Source organism: Vicugna pacos, chromosome 3 (assembly GCF_048564905.1).
Source record: "Vicugna pacos chromosome 3, VicPac4, whole genome shotgun sequence".
Taxonomy (NCBI): domain Eukaryota; kingdom Metazoa; phylum Chordata; class Mammalia; order Artiodactyla; family Camelidae; genus Vicugna; species Vicugna pacos.
The window spans coordinates 22,966,350-22,989,432 of NC_132989.1; the positions used below are offsets into that span (position 1 = coordinate 22,966,350).

The window sequence follows — 23,083 nt, forward strand, 5'->3', positions numbered from 1 at the left end:
TAGGAGAAAAAGTAGGCAAATCTTTGTCACCTTGGATTAGGTAATGGTTTCTTTAAAAAGATAACTAAAGCACAAGCAGCCAAAGGAAAAATAGGTAAATTGGAATTCATCAAAGTTACAAGTTTTTGTGCTTCAAAGACTATCATCAGGAAAAGTGAAAGACACCCACAGATAGGAAAGTTTTGCAAATCATATATCTGATAAGAGATGTGTATCTATAATATATAAAAATATAAATATATATAAAAAGATAAATATATAAAATATATAGATATATAAACATATATCCTACAACTCAAATATAAAAAGATAAATGACCCAAGTAAAAATAAGCAAAGGATTTGAATAGACATTTCTCCAAAGAAGATATACAAATGGTCATTATGTACCAGAAAAGATGCTCAACATCATTATTCATCAGGGAAATGCTAATCAAAACCACAATGAAATAATGTAATATTCCCACTGAAATGTATAAATGTGAACTGTATGGTATATGAATTATATCTCAATAAAGCTACTTAGAAAAAAAAACACATAGTGAGATACCACTTCACACCTACTAGGATAGCTAAAATCAAGAAGTTAGATACACAGACACAGAAAACAAACTTATGGTTATCAAAGGGGAAGCGGGGGAAGAGATAAATCGGGAGTTTGGGGTTAGTAGATACAAACTACTATACACAGAATAGATAAACAAGCTCCTACTGTGTAGCACAGGGAACTACATTCAATAGATTGTAATAACCTATAATGAAAAAGTATGTATAACTGAATCACTCACTATGTTGTACACCAGAAAATAACAACATTGTAAACCAACTATACTTCAATTTTTTTAAGTCAGATAATAACAAATGTTGACAAAGATACAAAGAAACTGGGACCTTCATAAATGCTAGAGAGAATGTACAGCTGCTTTGGAAAATAGTACGATACTTCCTCAAAAGGTTAAACAGAATTATCATATGACCCAGCAATCCCACTCCCAGGTAGGTATATACCCAAGAGAAGTTAAAACATACATCCACACAAAAACTTGTACATAAATGTTCTAGAGACATTATTCATAATAAGCCACAAAGTAGAAACAACTCAAATGTCCATCATTCCATCACTGATGACTATATAAGTAATATGTGGTATACATACAATGGAATATTACTCAGCCATAAAGAAGAATGAAGTACTGATACATACTACAACATGGATGAACCTTGAAAACAATATGTTAAGTGAAAGAAGCCAGTCACAAAAGACCACATGTTGTATGATTCCATTTATATGGAATGTCCAGGATAGGCAAATCCATAGAGACAGAAAGTTGATCAGTGGTTGCCTAGGGCTGCAGGACATAGGGAAAAGGAGGGGTGCTAAAGAATGCAGGGTTTCTTTTGGAAGTAATGAAAATGTTCTAATATTAATTGTAGTGATGGTTGCACAACTCTGAAAGTACCCTCCAAAAGAGTAAATTATGTACTTAAGAGGGTCATTTATATGGTATATGAATTATGTCTCTATTAACTTAAAAAATACAGTTGAAAGGAAGAAAATGGATGGTGGGGACAGGTTGCAGAAGGCTCTAAATGCCAAGCTGATCAGTGAGGACTGGATTCCCTAGGGCCAGTTTTCTCAAAGTGTGTTTCATATGCTATCTGCATCAAATATTGGGTCTGGCCTCACCCCAGAGACTGTCATTCAGAATGTCTTGGATAGGATCAGTACCCCACATTTGTAGGAAGCACCCCAATGAGCCTGTAGCAGGTGGCTGTGGAAAAATGTTGCGCTGATCAATCTCGCTGTCTTCAGACACCCCCTGCTCCATCCTGCCCTGCACACTGCTGCCAGATGAGCCTCCAAAAGGAGAACTTGGGTTGGGTCACCTCCTTGCTCAGAAATCTTCTATGTCCTCTCATTTCCTTGGCATGAGTTCTGAGAGCTCTAAGCTGCCTGGTTCCCACCCACTTTCCCCAGCCGTCTCGCCCATGACTCCCTCTGTGTGTCTTTTATGTCCATCACCTTGGAATGGTTATCATTCTCTGAACCCACTCTGCCCATTCCCACTCTGTGCCATTGTCCAGGCTGTCCCATATTCCAGGGAAGTATTCCTATACTCCCATCTCATCTTTGCAGCACAAATGTTACCATGATCCTTTCATTTTAACTAGATTATCCTCTAGAATTCACCACACAGCCTTTCATAAACTTTTAGGTTAGGTAATTCTGCTGCTTGTAAATCAGGTAACAATACTCAGCCTTGTTATGAGAGAGACACGCAGTTGGCCCAGCCTGGCACATGGTAGGAGCAAAGTAACTGAGCAGGTAGCATTTGAACAGAGCCTTCAAGCAGAGGATACAGCGGGTGGAGGTTAGTGCTGGCACGCGAGGAGCCAAATTCAGGTGGCAGTCTCTCCTGAGTTCAGTGTCCTCCCTGGGGACCCCATCAATCAGGGGCCTGCATGAGACACTGTAATGTGGGCAGAACTTGGGGGTTCTGGTCACCAACAAGCCTGGCATGCCTTGGCAGTTCAGATGGCGCCAGCTGCTCATAGTAGATGGAAACTGCTGGGCTGAATCCTCATATCAACTGGTGACCCCGAGCGAAAAGGCACCCCACCAAGTCACCCCTTCCCGCAGCAGGACAAAAGGCTGGAGAGTGAGTTCCAGCCTCTTGGGTAATGAGCTCTTAAAAATAAAATGATTGTCAGATAATTATTTTACAATGCAACAAGAGCCCCCTTGTAACCATTTCAGTAATTACATCAAGCCATCCTGTTTGTAAGAAGCTAATAGGAAACAAACCATTAATTAGCATTTTGTCTTTCCTCCCACTGTCCCTTCCCCATTGAATTACTGGGGCCTCACCCTGGGGCCAGAGAGTCAGAGTGCAACCTTGGGGGTGGAAAAGACTTGGAGATACAAGGGCCAAGGCTCACTAGGAGGGAAGAAAGGAGATGGTGGAAGGTATCGGAGTCTTTGTGACTCTGGTGTAACCAGCCCCAGGGCCTCCCCTGGCCTAGGGCCCCCCACCCCAGGGGCTGGACCGTGTGGCTCTGTGTCCGCTCTCCTAGACCTGGAGTGGAGCAGCCAGTCGCTGCGAGGCAGGCTGAGCCCAACGTGGGCATGTTCCCAGGGGCCTCAGAGCCTGTGGGTGGGGCAGGCACCTGGGCAAACAGAACTGAGAAACGGGCAGGAATGAATCAAGGACAGCTTAAATATGCAGAAATGCAGCTCATACCTCCAGGCAAAAATAATCCCAAACAGAGTTATGTAATGGATTGGAGAACTGTGATGGGAGGGATGAGGCTGCGAGGTACGAGCGGGTCTGAGTGAATGAGGGAGAGTGAAAGAATATCTATATAGTGGGAGGATCCTGGGGGATTGAACAGAAAAGCTCACGAAGCTGTTGTCTTCAGGGTGGGTGTGCATGTGTCTACACGTGCATTTTGCGGAGGGGGTGTCATTCTTTGTGGAACCCCAGAAAGCAGCTAGAGGAAGGGAGCTCTAAGTGGGACTGAGTTCCAGGCCCAGGGTGGCCTGAAGTCCCCCTCCAAATGTGTGGGCCCTGATGCTGAGGTGGAAGGGAAACAGAAATGGCCAGAAGGCCTAGGTGTGGAGTGTGAGGCATCCTGGTTGCCTTTATAAGTCAGTGCACCTCCCTCTGACATCCACACTCCCATCCACAACTCGCATCCCACCTCCAACCCCTCCTGCTAATTGGAACCTTCCCTTCCATTCTAAGAAGCCCACCTTGACCAATCACCCCAGGTCACACTCATTCTCTCCCCAAGGAATTTCTGGGATATTTAGTCTGATCATCTCGTAGGACACTGTCCATAAATTGCTGCTGCTGTCTTATGGTGTGATTTTTGTCCATCTGAGAAAGTTATCCTCCCTCTAAACCATGAGCTCCTGAGGACAGGACCTTTGCGTCCAGGATGCCTGTCACAGAGCAGGCGCTGAGCCATCCATGTCTGACTCTAAGGAGCACACAAAGCAAGGCAGAGGGGAGGACACAAAGGCTCTGCTGCTGGGGATCCCCTTAGGCAGCTGAGCTATTGAAGCTGGTGGCCCAGAGGTGAGCCCCAAGGACTATGGGATGGGGTGGGTGGGGTTGGAGCTACAGATTGATTTGGGGGAAGTCTGTGTATAAAAATACATCAAGGAAGCCCTTGACTGGACATCATTCAGAACCCAGAACAACGTGGGTAATTAGACCAAGGCTTGTGGTGGGCACTTCACTGACCACGGTTTTCAGAGCCCACTGCTTCAGAGTGAGTTGGGGAGGGAGTCAGATTCACCAGAAGCCTGGGTGTGACTGGGACAGGGTGTAGCAAACAGATTCAGAGGGGAGTATGGGTGCAAGAGGGCCACTGAAGTCACCAGCGCTGACATCCTCCTCCTCATTGTTACGATGCTGGGAGGAGGGTGGTTGATGCGCTGCTATGGCCCTTGGTAGACTGCAAGGGAGTCTGCAGTATCCAATGCAGGTACAAGCGCTCAGAGCTCCTGAGGCCATGTGCACGCTTGCTGGTTCGCATGGGCATCCCCATGTACACCCACGGGCTGGGCTTACACGAGGAGAGTTTTCCAGAAACCAATGATTGACCTTCCAAAGGTGGGAGGGAAGCTGCTAGAGAGTCAGCTCTAAGGGCAACAGCTGATGGCAAGGGGTGAAGTTCCCAGAGATGGGAACGTATTTGGAGACTCAGGCTCTTCTTCGAAGGTTTATTGCTAGAAGGTTTATTGCTCCTGGTTTCCCTTGGTTCACAGGTAAGCACATATTGAGGCCCAGAGGGAAAATCTGACTTCCCTAGAAACCACCAGAAAAAAATCTGGCCAAGCTGAAAGGAGAACTTGTGTTTCCTGGCCCTGTCTTGATATCATTTCTACTTGAAATATGTAGATTCTGCTCTGGGGTGAATTATGGGACTCACAGCTCCAAGGAGCTCCAAGAGCCAACTGCCCAGAAGTTTTCATGGTTCTTGCTTTATAGTTAGTGCTGGGACCATCATAAGCTGTGAATAGGGGCTCTGAGGAGAAGCAAAGTGGTGATTTAGGGCAGTAAGAAGAAAGAAAATAGGGCCAGAGTTGGGTCTTCAGGGTCCTTGAGGCCTGCCACAGCCACCATGAAATTAGCATCTGTGAAGCTGCCCATTGGGAACTCCTACGAGGGCCACGTCTGGCCTGTAAAGCAGCAGACGAGGCCAGGGAAGCTGGGCTGTGGTCCCAGCAGCAGCCAAGCCTGGGGTGGCAGGGCTGGGCTGGGCAGGGCTGGGCTGGGCAGGGCTGAGAGAGAGAAGAGAATTTTTTGCCTCCAGGCTCACAAATGCCTATATTGGGCAAGGCCTCTTGTTTCCTTGGGTGGTAACCAAGAGTCTCTCCAAATTTGCCAGCCTCGCTTGAATTCCCTCTGCCTAGAGAGGGACTGCAGCCTTCTAGAGGAGCCCCCTCAGTCCTCAAGGGGACTGGAAAGGATGCTGGCCCCTCCAGCCTGACCTCCCAGCGTGGATGGAGAGATGTGAGCCAATTCCATGTAAGAAGGCTGGCTCCTCGTTACCCTGGCTACACTAGGAGAGGACCGGCAGGGCGAGGGATAGTTACTTCTGGGAATCATGGGTTGCTAATCCATACGGTCATTGCATCGCCCAGATGGTGTAGACAGTAGCTAAGACCTTGCACATGGTCCCCACAGCCCCTAGGCCAGCAGACAAGTCGTTATGCCGTTATATAATGTACTCTCACAGAGCTTGGTGTGTAAGTGCCAGTTACTATTATAGCTGGGTAATTATGCAGTTAGTTTGAAGGAGGAGGCAGGCGGAAGGACTGAATCACCCCCCCACACACCCTGGGAAAGGTAGACAGGCTCCCACCTCTCACCCCGGGGAGAAGTGGGGCTCTGGGTCACACAAGATGAAGTGCCAAAGTCTTCCAGGTGTTTCCATGCAGACAGGGCAATTTGCCCCAAGGCCATGCCCTGGAAGAGCGTGGCAGCAGGAATCCAGGACGGCATAGCCTCCTGCAGCAGGGCCTGACCCGTGGGCCCCAGGCTTTCTGCCAGCCCGATTCCCTCCCTGCAGCCCAGGAGAAGTAACTCAGAGGGCTTCTGCCGGGCCAAGAGGCCACCGAAGGAAAGGGCTGAGGGGAAGCGTGCAGCTGGGAGAAGGGCTTGTGGACCAAGGACATCTCTTCCCCATCTGTTGGTCTGGGCGCCACTCACCTCTCTGCCACCGGCCTCCTCCCCTCTTGCTGGCAAACATGGAACCCTTAGGTTACTGTCATGCAAGGATCTCTCTATCCAATCTCGCATTTTCCACATGGGAAGGCAGAGAGGGAAAGGGACTTGCCCAAGGGCACCCAGCAGAGTAACACTGGAAGTAAGCACCTGGCCCAAATCCCTCTGGCCTCACACTTCTTTGTCATCTTGCTTACACCCCGGCCCCCCCTCATCACCGGGGCTGCTGGAGGCTCTCACTTCCTCTCTCCATCCTGCTTCTAGCTCTGCCCAGGCCTGCCAGTCGCCTCACCTCTCCTCTGGTTTCCTCTCCCATTGTGGCCTTGGCTTTCTTCTCCCGGCCCCTGGAGCCAGGGGAGTCTCCCCACCCTCTCGTTGGCCAATGCTTTCTTCTCTTTCGTAGGCCCCTCAGCTTGTCCTGGGGCTCCTCCTGGGATGGGCCTGCCCCTTCCCTTCCACCTCCTTCTCTCTCCAGAGAGGGTCTGAAACAAAGGAGAAACTCCTGAGCTGGAGTGTGAATTCTGTCCTGGGCTTGGGTTTGGGTGGGCTGAGGCAGAAAGAACCTTCTAAATGATGGGAGTGGAAACAGGGGTACCCACCCATCAGCCCTCCCAGCTGGACCCAGCTCCAGCTCTGGAACAGCTGACCTGTGTCCCATGGAAGCCAAGGGGAAGGGGATGGGTCAAAAGGGCACGGCAGGGAAGTGTGGCCCTGTACCTTGGTACTGTTGGCGTGGGTATTTGAGCCTAGGGAGCTGCCCAAGGTCGGGCCCTTTTCAAATGTCCTCATTTCTGGAAGATTAGAAATGCATTTCCTCCTCCACTTAGTGAAATCTCTGTGAGAAAGTCCTGCGGACCACCCCACACACACACACTTTTTTTTTAAGGGGAAATCAAGTCATATTCAGAACATGACAGTCTAAAGAGGATTGGTTTGCAGCCTGGCTGGGATGACTGATTTCAGTCTTCTTTGCGGTACCAGGGCTTAGGGAAGTTCGTGCACCTCAACGTTGGTGTGAGGGTACGTGCTGAGGGGGCAGGCACAACTTGGAGGGGAAGAGCCGGGGTTTACAGGGCTGTGTGTGGCTCCAGAGGCATTCTCACCTGGCAACCAAGTGCTTTTCGACAATGATCTTGACTGTCTTTCTCCTTCAAATCCCCCAGGTTCCTGTGGCCTTCCCAGATGGAGAGATCTGGGGGCACTGGGGGCATTTCTCCCCGTTTTGTAGCCTGAGCCCCTGGTGACCTGGAAAGGGATCTTCTCAGAGTAACCTAATCTCAGGGGCAGAACTGGGCCCAAACCCAGGTGTCCTAGCATCGAACCCAGCCCCTTGTTGTCCAAACTGCAGTTCCCTTCTTTTTGCCTGGTTCTCTGCAGGCCATCAGAGGAAGGTGGGGGCATGAGTGAGCCTATGTGAGAGAAGAAATCAATCGTGGCTCATTGGGTTGCTGAAGCTCCAGGCCAGGCTCAGGTCCTGGGAGAGGCGCTCTCTGGGCCTGGTGAGCTGGGACTGGCCCCCAGGTGCTCCTCAGGGCACGCCTGGCTCTAGCCAGGATCCCACTGTCTCCAGGAGTCATGGGGTAACGGGCTTCCCAGGCCCTTGCATAATCCTCCAGGGTGACTGGGAATTTCTCTGGTCCTGCAGGGAGTGGCATTGATCTATTTCCTCCCCTGGCAGCCTCACTGGGTGGGAGTGAGGGAGAGGAGCCTTGTGACTTGGAGGCACTAAAATGGGGGAGCTAAATAAGGGTAGCCTCATCCTCCTCAAGGACTTTTAACTCCCAGGTGAACATGCTCAGGGGTGCCCTTTCCTGGGGCTGGAGGTGGCCCTAAGGACTCTCCCTGGCCTGAGGTCACTGATGCTCTCCTGGAGGATCCCATCCTTCTGTGAGTCCCCGAGACCCCTTTCCAGGAGCATTTTACAGGTAATCCTCTTGGAGCCCCAAAGTCTCAGATGGGGGGAAGGGTAGTTTTTTTCCCCCCTTTTCACTCAAAGGCATTTTTGCACATGACTCAAACAAGTCTAAACTTTGCTGAACTTCAAAGTTTGCCCATGGCACAGCCTCAAAGCGGAGGGGAAAATATTAAAAAGGAAAAAAAAAGTTTGTAAGCCAGTTAAACATTGTGTTTTTGCTCCTTAAAGGAATTGAATTAACTTGTTATGTTACTATTAGTGTCCCATTGTGAAACCAGGGTGGGCAAGAGGATTCTTTTCTGGGTGATGCGGTCTCTGGACCTGTCCCCAGGTTCAGCTCACTCCCACATGAGGTTGTACGGGGCATTGCACAACCTGTGGTAAGAGGAAGGCATTCCTATGGCAACAGCCCTGGCCCCCAGGGTCATTTTCAGACTCCTGGCAGAAACACTTGTCCAGGTGGGGGGGTGCTCTGAGTGCCTGCTGTCCTACCCGCCCCCCCCCCCCACAAGAAGCCCCTTGCTTCAGGAGCTGTGAGGTCGGGGCAGTGGGAGCCCTGCGGGCACACCTAGTGGTGCCGAGTGGCTCTCTTCCACCTGCTCATGACCAAGGCACTGAGCAGCCGTCACAGGGCTGTGGGGACTGTACTGGGCCCGAGGCCAGCGAGCGGCCTTGAAGAGGCCCTTTCCCTCCTTGCTCTCCTTTCCCGCATTTTCTTAAGCTCCACCATGGAGCCACGCTAGAGTCTGGGCTGTGGGCGCCGAGCTGCATGGGTGCCTTCCCCCTGCTCTGCCTCTTACTAGTTGCCTGACTTGGACAAATAAAAAGAACTCCTCCTCTCTGTGCCTCAGTTTCCTCCTCTGCAAAATGGAGATAATGGTAGACCTACTCCATACTGCTGTTGAAAGGAATGAAGTGAGTTAATACTTAATGCAAGCTGCTCTTACTACTAATATTTTCAACGTCTTTGCCCCTGGTTCAGGCCCTCCTTACCTGACCTTTGCAATGTTAGAGCCTGGCACACAGTAGGCTCTATTTAAAAAATAGATATTGAATGGTTGACCTGCTTAACTGGTTCGCTTGCCTCTATTCCCTTCCCTTTCCCATCCAACCTGCACACTCCAGTCAGATGAATTTCTCTAATGCTCGTGTCACTCCCTGTCTCAAGAAATCATCAGTGAATTCCCCTCATTTACAAAAGCCTCAGCCCGCTAGTCAGAATGCATCTCTGGCCTGCGTACAGCAGGGGAGCGAAATGGGGAAGAGGCCCTAGTGAAAGGTGGCTATGTGTCCTTGCTTTGCAGCTTCCCAGGTGCATGACTTTGAATGAGCAATCTCATCATTCTTAGTGTCTGTTGCCTCTTCTGTAGGACAGGGATAATGACTGAACCTACCCAGCCAGAGTGTTGTGGACATTGCAAGAAATAACGTGTATAACGTGCTCAGCGCTGTGAGCCCTGGTGCACACCAGGCGCCCAGGAAGTGTGAGCCAGGTTAACTGCCAGTAGCGCCCGTAGATTCCTAACAGAAACCTGGTCTGCTCACTGTCTCCTGAGCCAGTGCCCAGGTCATTGCTGTACCTCATCCACTGGAACCCCTTGGAGGACCTCCTTCAAACCCCATTTCCCTGAGTTCCTGTGGCACTTCCGACTCGAATCTTGCATGGATACTGAGCCAGGAGAGCTCTGCCCAGGAGAAGGTACCTCCAGCAGGCTACAGGCTCCCACTTGGAGCCGTTTCGTCTTGCTGCTGCCCATGTATTCTTCACTAGCAGGAGGGGGGTCACTGATCTGTCCCCCGGGACCTACTGACCACCTCCCGTGTGCCAGGTGCTGGGCTCCTGGCCCTAAAGGGGCCTGACTCTAGTGAGGGAGACAAAGGTAGAAACTAAAAACTAAGAGATGTGTTCTTTAAATTTTTTAATTTGGGGAGTAGGAGTAATTAGGTTTACTTATTTATTTTTAATGGAGATACTGGGGACTGAACCCAGGACCTTGTGCATGCTAAGCACACAGTCAACCACTGAGCTCTACCCTACCTGCCCGATGTGTCCTTATAGATATGTATTAAAAGTACTAAGGAAACAGAGAATCTAATCATTGCCCTCTCCCGTCTCTCACATAAACTACTTCAAAAGTTTTGGAAGCAGACCATTGCTCTTAGGATAATCACCAATGCCATTACCAGGCCTACAGTGTCCTGCTTGGTCTGACCCCTGCTTGCCTCCTGTCCAGGGTCCTTCCACACGCGTGAGCCACCACACACACACACCTTACATGCAGCCGTACACCCCCCATATACACACTCAGTTACATATACCCATGCTGTCTTTTGGTTTTGCAAAAGCGCAAAAGCTCCTTTCTGCCCCACAGCCATTGGATATACTGTTTCTTCTGCCCAGAGTGCTCTTCCCCACCTCCCTTTAGTCTGGCCAACTTCTGCTCATTCTTTGAATCCCAGTTTAAATATTTCCTAGGGAAAGACTTTCTTCACTACAGTCTGTTTCCTCTATCAACCTGTATGTCAACATACAGAAATATCTGTTGAGTGAATGTCTCAATATTTAACACAAATTTTAATTAATTCATTATTTGTGTAATTAGTTGTTTGTCCATCCCCACCAAGACTGTCATCTTCATGTCAGTAGGCCCATTGTTTGTCTTGCTCACAGCCAATCCCCAGCACATAGCACTGGGCCTGAAACAATGTCTTACTACATATTTGCTAAATGATTGAACAGAGAGGTTGGCCAGGCCAGGCAGGGAGGAAGGGAAGGGGGGGAAGACCATTCTGGGAAGAGAGATTAGTCCGTGCAAAGATACGGAGAGGAGACAATGTGGTGTGTTTGGCTTGTAGGTAAATGTGGCTAAGGCACAGGATTAGAGGCTAGAAGGCTTTGAGCTGGGACCCAATGGAATAGAGCTTTGGCTATCAATGAAGAGCTTAGGTTTAACTCATAGGCAACAGTGAGTAAAGGGATCTGGTTTGTGTTTTAGCAAGCTCGCTCTGATGGCCTTGAGGAGGTCAGAACTGAGAGGGCAAGACTTCAGGCAAGGAGACCAGAGTCTGTGGGACAGGAGGAAAGTGTAAACTGAGGCAGTGACCGAGTGGCTGGGGAGGGATGGATGTGAATGCCAATCAATTTGGAAGCTGAGTGAGTAGGATTTTGGAGCAGGAGTGAGCCCTGGAGTCTGGCTCTGCCCAGGACCCCTGCTGGCCACCACCTCACAGAGAGCAATACTACATGAATTGAAGGGAGTGCTCACTGTACCTGAGTTGGGATGTGGGAGATCTCTTACACTCTACCTTCCCAAAGCTAACCCCTGATGGGACAGGCTTGAGGCCCCAAGAGACTGGAGATGAGCCCTCTGCGTGGGCACCGCCTGCATCTTCTCTCTTTCCGTGTCCACCCCCACCCCCTGCCCCCAGTTTGGCCTCAAGTTCTGGCCAGGCCCCGAGGCAGCCCTGGAGCCTCAGAGTCCCTGGCCTTGACCCAGAGTTCTAGCCTGCTCCAGGCCCTCCTAAGGAGGACACTATCCAGAGAAGCCTTGGGACCCTCTCCTGAGGAGGCAGAGGACTGGCTGAGATGATCTTTGACTCGGATTCCAGTTGGGATGGCTGTAAGGGGACACCTCAGGCAGAACGAGGCAGGCAAACCGCAGGCTCAGGCTTTCTGGGAGCCAGAAGAGGGAGAGCCTTTGCTATGTAACCCTTTCAGCACCACACCCAGGCAGGAGGCAGGACGCTGTCCTTTCTGGCAGTCCTTGTCCATTGGCTTGTGAGAGACGTGCTACGGGGGAGGGGGCGGGGGAGGTCCAGTGTCTGAATTCACCATCAGAGACCTTGAAGAGAAGAGCCAGCTGGTGCTGGCAGCCTGGGCTGTCAGTGTGTGTGGGAGGGGGCGCTACTAGCCACCTGGGGCACCCAGGTTTCTCTCAGGCTGCAGCCCGCCCTGGCTGGGAGAGGTTCCTGGGCCAGAGACCCCTGCAGCCAAGCACAAATGGTGCTTGCATAAAAGATTTTCCCCCCAGTTGGTGGCATCCCACGGGGTGCTGGCCAGACCTTCAGGGTTGAGCAGACACAGGCAAACTGCCCGTAGGGTCGGGGCGGGCCGACAGAGCTGGTGGGGACACGAAGCAGTGGAGACAGACTGCAAAAAACGAGAGTGCTTCCTACTCTGCTAGGCTGGCCAGTGGGCTTCATTTCGGTCCCTTCCTGGGCCCTGCTCTCGCTGTCTCCCCACCCCCATGCTGTCCTCAGCCTGGCCCTCGCTGGGGGATCTCTACTCCCCCTCCCCAGTCACGGCTCAGGCCCCCGGCCCAGCTCCAATCCCCTCCCCGGCTAGGAGGACTGTGGCGCTCCATCTGGGCGCTGGTCCTGCCTCCCTCGGTGGGCCCGAGGAGGGGTCCAGGGCCAGGCCCGGCCGCCCGCGGCGCCCGCAGCAGGGCGGGTGCGGGGGGGGGCGAGGGCGGCGGGCGCGGGAGGGGAAGAGTTAAGGCTCGCTGCTCCCCTCCCCCGGAGGGTGTGACCGCCTATAAGAAAGGCGCCGCGCTCGGGCAGCGGGGCTGCAGGCGGCGGGGGCGCAGCGCGGCGGCGGAGAGCTCAGGCCGTCCCTGCCTCCCGCGCCTCGCGTCCGTCCCACCGCCAGGATCCCCGGGCAGAATGTCGGAGTCCAGGAGGAAGGGCCGAGGCCGCGGCAAGAAGCACCGAGAGGGGAAGAAGAGGGGGCGCGAGCGGGAGCCCGAACCCGGGGAGAAAGGTAGGGCACCTCTGCGCGCCTAGACACCCGTTTCTCCGGGAGAAACCTGCCGCCCGCTCGCCCGCCCCCAGCGCTGCGAGTCCGGGGCTGTGTGAGCAGCCGCCGAGGTGACAGGCACCGAGGGGCGCGAGTGCCTGCGTGCGAGCGGGTCTCCGTGGCTGGCGGGCAAGGGACTACGCACCCGGAGCTGATCGGTGGCTGTGCGCCCCTAACCCCGGGCCGCAGCGTCCGGACGGAGGGGGCGGGAAAGAGGCGCAACCCGCGTGGACCGGCCTGCAGGAGAGGAGTCCCCAGCGAGGGGCGGATTAGGGCCGGGGGAGAGGACCGAAAGACAGCAGACGGACAGACGCAGGGCCTGGCCAGTCCACAGCGCTCAGGGAGCTGTCACTGCCTTCCTGGCCTCGGCTGTGCTCTGTGCTCTGGGCTCGCTCCTATCCATGTGCCACACCTCCATGAGTTCTGCTCAGCCATTGGAGCAAGGGCAGCAGCGCCTGCCACCACCGGTGACTCGAAGGGGATGCCCGTTCCGGCAAGCCCCAGGGAGTAGGAAGCTGCTGCTTCTGATAGATATTTCCCTCAGAACTGGACCAGGCATCAGGCACTTGTCACCCTCTGGTCTTCAGGAGCAGCTCCCTGGGGCCCTTGGGTTCTGTCCGTAGGCAGGGAGGTGAGAAGGTGCTCTGGGTGAGCAGAGCCTGTGCTGAGACCCACTTTGGTGCCCTCCCCGGGCAGCTGCGGGGTGCAGCAGTTTTGAGCTTTTCATGGATGGGCCAGGGTGTCCTCCCCTCCAGAAGCAGGCTTGCGTTATTGGGATGCAGTTGAGAAACCCCCGATTCTCACTTTTTTCTTCTGCAGGCAAGCCTTTTTTTAATGCCTATTTTGTACTAATCAGCAGGCTGGGCATATTCAAAGGCTTCATCTCCATTTAATCCTCATAATTATCCTGGGGGTAGGTGGTCCCAGCCCCATTTTACAAAGGGAGCAGTTGAGGCTTACTAAAGTTAAAGTCACAAAATAAGTTCCAGAGGTAGGTCTTGGGGCTTCAAATCAGCATTTCTGGACAATGATGCCCATTTTACTGGATCTCTGTCCCCTACTGGAGCTCCTGCCAGAGCTGCAACATAAAAATGTCTCAAAAAGCACTGGACTGGGAGTTGGGAGGCTTCAGTTGTAGTTGAGAATTTGGCCAAATTCCTTTCCTTTTCTGAATTTCTGTATAAGGAGGGGGTAGAGGTAGCAAGGCAGCCTCTGAGGTCTCTTTATTGGGAAAAGTCTAGGAGTTAAACACCACCTTCAGCCCAGTAGAGACAAGGAGCTAAGGGCCGAGTTTTCTTCTTCATAAAGAAAGCCTGTTTGCCTCTATCTGCTGGTTGAGTGTGTCTAGGAGTCCTCCGTAAGGTAATGGACGCTGTTGGTCGGCCCTGGCCATACTAATGTGGGACAGCTTAAGCTAGGCTCTTGTAGTGTGGGATGACCTCCAATCTGAGACCTGAAGGAATTCAGGGTGCCTATTTTCAGGATCAAAAATTCATGGATTTGGCTCAGTGAGCCACCCCTCTCCTCCCTACCCCACTATACCCATCCTAGTGTGGGCATCTTGGAAGGCTGATTAGGTAAGGGCTCCCTCCCAAAGTCAAGGTTGCAGGAGGAAAGCTGGTAGCAAACCATGTGGTGGGCTTCAGCAGGTGGGCACCAATAGTGCTTGGAAACCAACTGTCATGCCTGCTGCTGACAACAGAGTATGTGTTGGGGCAGAGGTGGGAGTGGGCTATGAGTAGGAGATTGCACAGGTCTCTTAGTGGTCTCTTCCAGCATCTTCTACCCTGAGGAAGTCCTTCTTGAGGTCTAATGATAATCTTTCCTGCTGTCTCTTCTCTGCTTTCTCTTGCATTCTGCTTCCCAGTGGGCAGCTCTTCAGAATAGTTCCTTCAGGGAGTTGGCTGGTCAAACAGACCTAAGACCTGAGCTATAGGAACTTTGGAGACCTAGGACACTCTGGAATGGGGAAGTCATGGGAGAGAGTCGTGCTCTGAAACAAGATATCAGGAGAAACCATGTCAATGAGAAGCAATAGTCTTAAATCCCTGCTATGTGATTGGTGAGGAGTGGGTGGAGGTGGGGGGTTCTGAATTCAAACCTGGTAGGATAAGTGCTTAAGCCAAGAGTGTCCTCTAGAGCCCAAGGCCTCCCTCAGAACTGCCCTCCAGGCCCATCTGAGGCTGCCGTGTCCTCTCATTTCATGCTCCGAGTGCCCAAGCCAGGGAGAACATAGACACTGGGCTGCTGGAGAGGGGTCTTAGCCAGGGCGGGCCCACATTTGGTTGAAAGATTGGGAGGTGCAAACATGGAGAGTGGGAGCAAGCTATCCATGAAAATCTTCAGCTTAGATGGGGGAGGGAATCTGGAAAGCGGGAGGGGGAAAGGAAGGGAAAAGGAGGAAGTATTAATTGGCCTCCTTGTTCCTGACCACACATCCAGCAGCCCCCCACCTCCTCTTTGACAGATAGCAGAAAGGGTATCCCTTACACTCACAAACTCAGGCCAATACGGGGAAATGGGCTTTTCGTTTTCCTCAACGCAGGAGTGCCGGGTGGGGCTGAACAACAGGTGTGAGCTCCACTCCATGACTCACTGAGAGTCGTGGTATCCCTACCTGGGACTCGTTTTCCCCCATCCCTCATTTTCCCTTAAACCAGGGGGTGGGGGTGGGGGTGGCTGGCATAGCCTTGCTGGCCTTGGCAGCAGTGAGCTTGGATAATAAGCTCACTCATGTACCTGGGGTCCAGCCTGTGTGGCCCCAGGCACTGACTGACCCTCCAGGCCTCTGGAAATGTGCTTTGCTCTCAGATCTCACCTCCTCCATGGCAAGGACAGATCCTCAGCCCTCAGGCTCTGTGTCTTTGAGAATCTGAGGAGAGCTGTGGGATTAGGGTGGGAGGAGGGGGGAAAGCTGGCCCCAAAGAAACTGATAACCCCTGAAAGTGCTGTGTTGTTTTGAAGAATGGCTTTGGAATTCGATTCTAAGTCACTAGTCTTTTCTGTGTGCCCCCTGAAAGACCGGTCAGGGTTTGATGGAAAGCTCCCCTCTGTTGGAGCTCCCATGTGAATTGGGACCCTGTGTCTGCCCACAGGAGAGCAGAGGGCAGGCTTTGGTCTTCACTGGGGTATGAAGGTGGATTAGCATCACTAGCTGAGAGCTCTGAACATATCTCATTTGAAAATGAGCAAAGAAATCCTTACGAGGCCTTTCTCTTTCATCTTTTCCATCTCCTGCCTTTGGTAAGACAGTGCCCAGACTTCTAGGATAAACTCCTGTCTGTAGGCTGTCCAGGGCCAGGTCAGAGGTGGTGAAGTGCCTGCCTGTGTGCACATGGCTGAGCCACATCTGGCAGTTGCTTTTGGCAGCCTCCACCTCTGGCCTTGGCCCTTCACTGACCCTGCTGAGCCCAGCACCTGGAGCGGTCCTCCTGCCCCTCTGGGACTCAGCCTGTGCCTCACGCTCTGCTCCCTGGCACCTCAGGTTTCATTAGGAACACTAACAACAAGCAGAGAGCGACTTTGCACTCCCCAGCAGGCTTTCATCCCGAGCTCAAAGCAGTTCACACACCAGGACTCATCAGTGCTCAGCCCAGGTCCCAGGCACTCAGCAGTGGGGACGAGGGGACAGAGAGCCCTAGTCCTTCCAGACTGGCACAGCAGTAGGGGTTGGGGTGGGGGAATCAGGTGGCCAGCAAGTCTGGGATAGAAGTAAAATTGGACCAAGGGCTTCAGGCTGCAAACAAAGGGAAGAGTCTCCCTTAAAAGAGTATGAGCTGGACCCTTCCTTCCCTCAGGCCCTCTGGCCCATGTGGCTTCTGTGAGCTGCTGGAAGAAGAGGCAGCAGAAGCCCTTGGACTCGTATATTGACCCGAATCCATAAGTCATCCTTCTTACTGCCCTCTGACCTTGGTGCTGGGGGCTTCCGGGCCAAGCCAGACCAGCCCTGACCTTAGGGTGGTGCCAGAGTGAGGAGTGTATGGTGGAAAAGGTGCTGGCCTAACACGGGCAAGCCCTAGCCCTGGCCTGGGGTGGGCTTCCCAGCGTGGCTACCCATGCCAGGTCGTCAGCCCCACTCATCCTGCTAGGCTTCCTCTGCTCTCTGGCCCACAAGGCTGGCCTGAGGGTTGGCATAGGGAAGAGAGGTTTTTTTAAAAAACAAAACAAACAAACAAAACACTGGCAAAGCACTACCAAGACTTGAGACCTGGGGTCCATCAGAACCACGTGCCCATTGTACTTTCCCACCATGTCTGAGCCTGCAGCCCACCATTTATAACTTAGCAGAGGCAAGTACCACACGTCCTGTCTTCCTCCAGCCCAGCCCTGGCCTAGCCATCCGTCCATTCATCAAGACTTCCAGGTCCTGGCCACGCAGTAACTATACAAACTGCATGTGCATTTGTTCACCGTTGTATATTCAGTTCTGCATTTATTGAGTCCTCCTACGTGAATAAATTGCAGCCCTTGCCCTCAAGAAGCTCAGACAGATCCTTACACAAATACCTATGGTTGGAACCAAATGTAAAGCCAGAGACGTGCAGTATATGGTGAGGAAAGGAAAAATTTGCTCTCCTAGGAGGGTGTACAGAGGGCTTCAAAGAGGAGGTGACGTTTGAGTTGAGTCTGGATGGTGAGTAACGCCTTCCAAGAAGTAGGAACATGTCCATGCCTAACTTGCTTGGGGTGGAGGATAAGGGAGGAGTGGGGAGAAAGGACACATTTACTGAGCACTTACTACACACCAGTACTGGTTCTCTGAAGTATAGGGACTATTTTATCATCCCCACTTCACAGATGAGAAAACTAAGGCAGGGAGAGTCCATGACTTGCCTGTCATCCAGCATAAATTAGTGGCAGGATGGGATCTTAAGCTCAAGTCTGCCCCCTCCTCTGCCTTGCCACATACAGACTACCTGGCTCTGGACTCTTCCACTGTCTGTGCCCCTCAAGACAAACCAGTGAGGAACATTGGATGCTCTGTTGGTCCACTTGTTGGATCAGGTCCTTCCCATCACACAACTGCTTCCTGGGATGTTGGACAGGGTTTAAGAATACAAAGATGAGCAGGTTGAGTTCCTGCCCTCAGAAGGAGCTTGCATTGTGATTGGGGCAGTAAGGTGTAAACAGGAACTCTGGGGCACTGACTCAATGAGGCTGTACCAACAGAGAAGAGTTCCTGTGAAGCCCGAGGTTATTATGGTCAAGTTGTCTAGCCAGAAATCAAACTGGGGGTCCAGAGAATCCAGCTAGATCTAGCACCAGTCTGGGTAGTTTTCTGGTCCTGTGGAGCCCCTTGTGCAAAAGGTGAAGATTTACAGTGGGAAACTGGTTTAAAGAATCAATTTGAAACTTGCTAGTAATCCAAGCTCTCGGTCCCCCTACCCCTGACCTTCTAAATCAGAAACTGTGGGGATGGGGCCAGCATGTATGTTTCAGCAAGCTCTCTGGCTGACTGTGATGTGTGCTACAGTGTGAGAACCACTGGCTGAGCTGTGGCCCAGCCTCCCAGAGCAGAGCTCTGCAGAGGTCCTGCCAGCCCCACCACTGCTCACCCAGCACATCAGCATCTGTGGCAGGCACGAAGCTCATGGGCTACAAGGGGAACGGGGTTGCCACCTTGCAGACTGAGAAAGATGGGGACAGACCTAACTACAGTTGCAAGGCTGACCCTGGAAAGGAGTGACACAGAGTGGATAGAAGAGAGACTCAGTCCCATCAGAGGAATCTGGGGAGGCCTTCTGGAGGAGATGGGGCTGAGGTAGACCTTGGAGAAATGGAAGCACTGTGGTAGAGAGATCTGAAGGGACCGGGCATTCCAGCTGAGGAAACCACGTGAACAAAAATGGGGAACAGAGGGTGTTTGGGAAATCAAGAGCAACGCTGCCCAACAGGAGAGAGAGACCATCAGGGCCAAACAGGTTTTCCAAATGTCAGGCCGGTGAGTTTAGACTTCTCTGAAACAGCAGGGAGTGAAGTCGGAGGCTGACCTGGTCTCCCAGAGCCGCTATTTGGGCAATAGCCACCACTGGTTTGTGGAAGGATGGGCAAGAGGAGGGCACAGCCAGGGCTCCTGCAGTAGTCCCAGCCGATTAGTTCGGACCTGTGCGGTGATGGTGGGTGGGGGGCGCTGTGGGCTTTGCCTAGGGACAGCGCACCAGCCAGCAGCACTTTAGAAGGATTCTGGAGGCTTGGGCCTGGCTGAGGCCTGTGACATCTCTTGCAGTCAGCCAAGGCTGGAGATGAGCTCATGGTCCAGTTCCTTCATGTACAAATGGGGAAACTGAGGCCCAGAGAGAGAAGTTTGCACACCCACAAGGCAAAAGTTGTGGCAGCTACCTGGCCAGGAGAGCAGTGGCTTCTGGCGACACTGTCCCTCCCCCGACCACTGTGGCCTGGATTCCCTGAGTGCACCGTGGTCTCCTGCTGCGCTCCTTTGAACTTGTTGTTCCCTTTGCCAGGAGCACTGTCTCCCATCTCTCTCAGCCAATTCCTGTCACCCTTCAGGCCCAGCACAGGCTTTGCCCCCTCCGCAGAGCCTTCCCTGGCCCCAAAGGGAGGAGGGGGGCTGCAGTGTATCCTCTGTGCCGCCAACGCCTCCCCGTTTCAGTATTGATCCCCCTGTGTGGGCAGTACCCCCACTTAGTAGAACCCTACCGGGGCGAGGCCGTGTCACCTGACCCTCAGCACCTAGCACGTCCGGAGAGCCCAGTGCATGCTGAGCGAAGTCGTGAAGGAGGCCATTACGAGCTCATCCCCACTGTGCACGGGCACCTAGTGGTCCCCTTCTCCTCTTTGAGGAGGAACAGTCTCACGGGAAGAGCTTTCCCTGGCTGAGCTTCCTGCCCTCAGCCAGGGGCCGCTCAGCCATCGGACCCCAGGGGTCCAAGCAAGAGTCGTCCTTCAGTGAGGCCCCCCTTGCACCATCTGCTCTGCTCTCCTGGGGCAGATGCCTGTTTTGGCTGAGGGGGCAGGAAAGGGCCGAGTTGAAGAGGTATGTTGGGTGGGCCCTGGGATTAGCCATCAAGAGGCCCCACCCTCCCGAGTCCTTGTAGCAGTCTTGATCTGGGCCATGGTGAGGCACCCATTAGTCACAGCCCAGACTTACATCATTAATTCATTCTTCCAGCCAGTGAGCAGTGAGCACCTACTCAGTGCAGGCACCAGGAGTGTAGCAATGCTAGACACTTCCCCTCCTTGAGGTCCTCGGTCTAGAAAGATAAGAACCCAGCTTGCTCCCAGGTAGGAAGCCCCAAGTAGGCAGGTGAAATGCTCAAGGAGTCTATGTGAAGCAGCGGTTGCTCTTGGCTGGGTGGATTAGAGACAGTGGTGGCATCTAAGGTGATCTTGAGGGATTTAAATTCATAAGGACCGCCAGCTATATTGAGCTCTCTCTGTTCCAGGCACCGTGCTAAGTTCTTGACATACATTATCCTCATTTAATTCTTACCACAGTCTTGAGAGGTGGGTGACGATGTCCCTGTTTTACAGCCAAGGAACTAAGGCTCAGAGAGGTTAAGTAACTTGTCTAGTCATACAAGACACTGGGCAGAGCCAGAATGCCTCTGTGTCTGACTCTAACTGCTTCTATGTGGGGAGGGGACTGGCATGGTGGTGGTGGGGGTGGGGAACGTGAGTAGAGCGTATGAGGCAGGCAGAATACAAAGCAGGCACATTTGGGGAACAGCCTGTGATTTGGTTTGCCTGGAATATACAACTCCTGAATGAAGGGAAGTGGGAGGGAGAGGTGTGTATGGGAAGGGGGCCATTCACTGACCCAGTGAGCGTCCCCACTGGCTGCTAGCCAAGGAAGGCCTCAGCTTTTCTTCTACAGACATCATGGAGCCAAGGAAGGTTTCTCAATTCCCAGTGTCCACTGTTGGTGGAGTGGTTCTGGGGGAGCAGTATGGCCTGAAACAGGGCCTAGCAGATGGAGGGTTATGAGGGTGAGGCTTGGTGGAAGGTGACTGGCCTCCACCTTTAGGGAGGATCAAGACAGACACAGAGTTGTCCAGTAGACAAGGTGACTGAACAAGGGAACCCAGGAGAAAGAGCAGTCTTGGTTGAGAAGATGGAGAAACTGGTTTTCCACATGTTGCATGTGAGCTAGTGACTGAAGGTCTAGGCAGTGATTTGTTTTAAGGTGAGTTCTTTCCAGAGTCCTCTCTCACTAGCCTGGACCACTAGGACCACATCTCAGCCCTCCCAGACCCCAGAGTGCTTCATCTAGGACTTTCCCTGGATGACTTGCCAGGAGGGTGGCCAGGCGTCTGGCAGCCTGGGCCTCCTGCACCCACTGGGGTATCTGCATTTGGCGAGCATATGGGCATGTATCCTTGCCTGCTAAGACCTTTCTCTAAAACCTAACATTTCTTTGAATTCTTGTATTTTTATTTTATCTTAAAATCCACATAAACTTGATATTGTACTCCATCATAGGTTTGTTTTCATACAAATGTGCTGCTTTTCCTTAATGAGCTTGGCAAAACCTTCAGAAAGAGGCCCACTGAGGTCATCCTGTGGCTTTGCGTGCATCTCAGTTTGAGAAGCCAGTCTTGTCTGGTGTAGAAGGTGCCTCCCCTTTTCCTGACCCCACTTCATTTCCCCATGACCCAGAGCTTCAGGAACAACTTTCTCCAGCCAGGCTCATGAGGCCGAAAGTGCAGACCCATCCCAAAGGGGACAGGGGCTCTGGAATCCCCTCCTCAGCTCTCTCTGGTTTCCTCAAACAAGGGGTGGCCTAGTCCATCAGCAGCAGGCTTTCTTCACTGAGGGCTCCCCGGGGCCAGGGCTCAGCCTTCCCCAACGAGGAGACTAAGCAGAGTTGGCCACGTGGTAATGGCCTTCCAGGACCATCATCTGCTTTGTCCCTACCTCCACCCCCAGCAGTGAAAGAGATGAGAATCTCTTCCATCTGTCCATAGAGAGCTTTCTCTAAGACAGGCAGGGTGTCATTTATAGGTGAGTCACCTGAGGCCTAGAGAGGCTAACCCACTCACCTAAGGATGGACAGCTGGAAAGTGGGGAGAGCAGGATGAAGACCTGGGCTGTTGTGTCCTCAGTCATCACTCTTTCCTCTGTTTTGTGCTGCTCCTCTGAGCCAAAATGAGGTGTCTGTGGCCTGTGCCCCAAGCGCTGATGAGAACCAGGGACACTGCACATCTGTGCTAGTACCTGAATGCTGCCCTGGCAACTGGTACCTCTGCTCTGTGACCCTGTGCCATCTTCCCAGGCAGAGGTGGCCTTCCCCACACTCCCCCATCTCTGCTGCCCGTGTCCTACGTCTCAGTCCTGAGCCTGGGCAAGGAACCGCATGGGAGGGCCCCGAGGCGGCAGCGCTTGTCAGGCTGCCTGGCTCCTGGCAGAGGGGCTGGGGCGGGGCGGGCACAGTGCTGGCCCTGGTGGCCAGGCTGGGCCTGTTCATGCCCTGCCCTCACACTGGAGGGCTGAGTGTCAGCGGTTGGGTTCTGCTGGATGGTCAGGGGAAGCTAAAGGCAGGAAATATCTCTGCTGGTCTTAGAGATGCCAAGTTTTGTCTCCTCCATCCTCCCTTCCCCTTCTTACCACCCCACCCCCCACCTGCACCAGCTTCTGCCTCCCCTCCCTAGCTCCCATTCCCAACCAGCCCTGGCCCCTCTTCTCTACCTTGCAGCTGAGGTGCCAGGCTCCTGGCCTGCTAAGCTGAGAGCCCATCAGGTCCAGGCTGGCTTTCCCTGGTGCAGGGAAAGTGGCCCTCAGTGAGGCTCTGCCCCATCCCAGTCTCGGTGGAGCCCGACCACAGGGGCTGTGTCTTGCTCAGCACCAGATCCCTGATGCTTGGTAGGGGCCTGGCACATCACAGTGACTGTTGGAGGTGGGTATTTGTTGGATGGATGTGAGAAGAGGGCAAGGCAAGCCCAGGCATCAGGCTCTGCCTGGTTTGCCGAGGAGTGGTGGCTCAGGGAAAGCCAAGGGGCCCAGCGGGGCACACACTCCCTCTGGGAGGCCTGGCCTGTGCACATCGAGTGGCTCCCGGGCAGGCCACGGGGAGGACGCCGGAAGGCCCGTTTCAGAGCAGGCCCTCTGTGCCCACTCAAACCAGCTGTAGGGTTAGTTGTTGTTTTCTTTCTTTCTTTTTCATTTGAACTTGGAGTCT

At 52.9% G+C, this 23,083-nt stretch overlaps 1 protein-coding gene across 6 annotated transcripts in view; it reads left to right on the forward strand.

Moving 5' to 3' along the window:
• The window catches only part of NRG2 (neuregulin 2), a 166,348-nt gene that overhangs the window by 97,845 nt on the left and 45,420 nt on the right, over positions 1 to 23,083 (forward strand). The window contains exon 1 of one of the 6 annotated variants that reach the window (XM_072956900.1): positions 12,720 to 12,912. The exons of the other annotated variants lie outside the window; for them this stretch is intronic. Within the exon in view, the coding sequence (XP_072813001.1) occupies positions 12,816 to 12,912 (97 nt within the window). The 5' untranslated portion in view covers positions 12,720 to 12,815. Of the gene's footprint in view, positions 1 to 12,719; positions 12,913 to 23,083 lie in introns of those variants that run through there. 6 annotated transcript variants of the gene reach the window in all.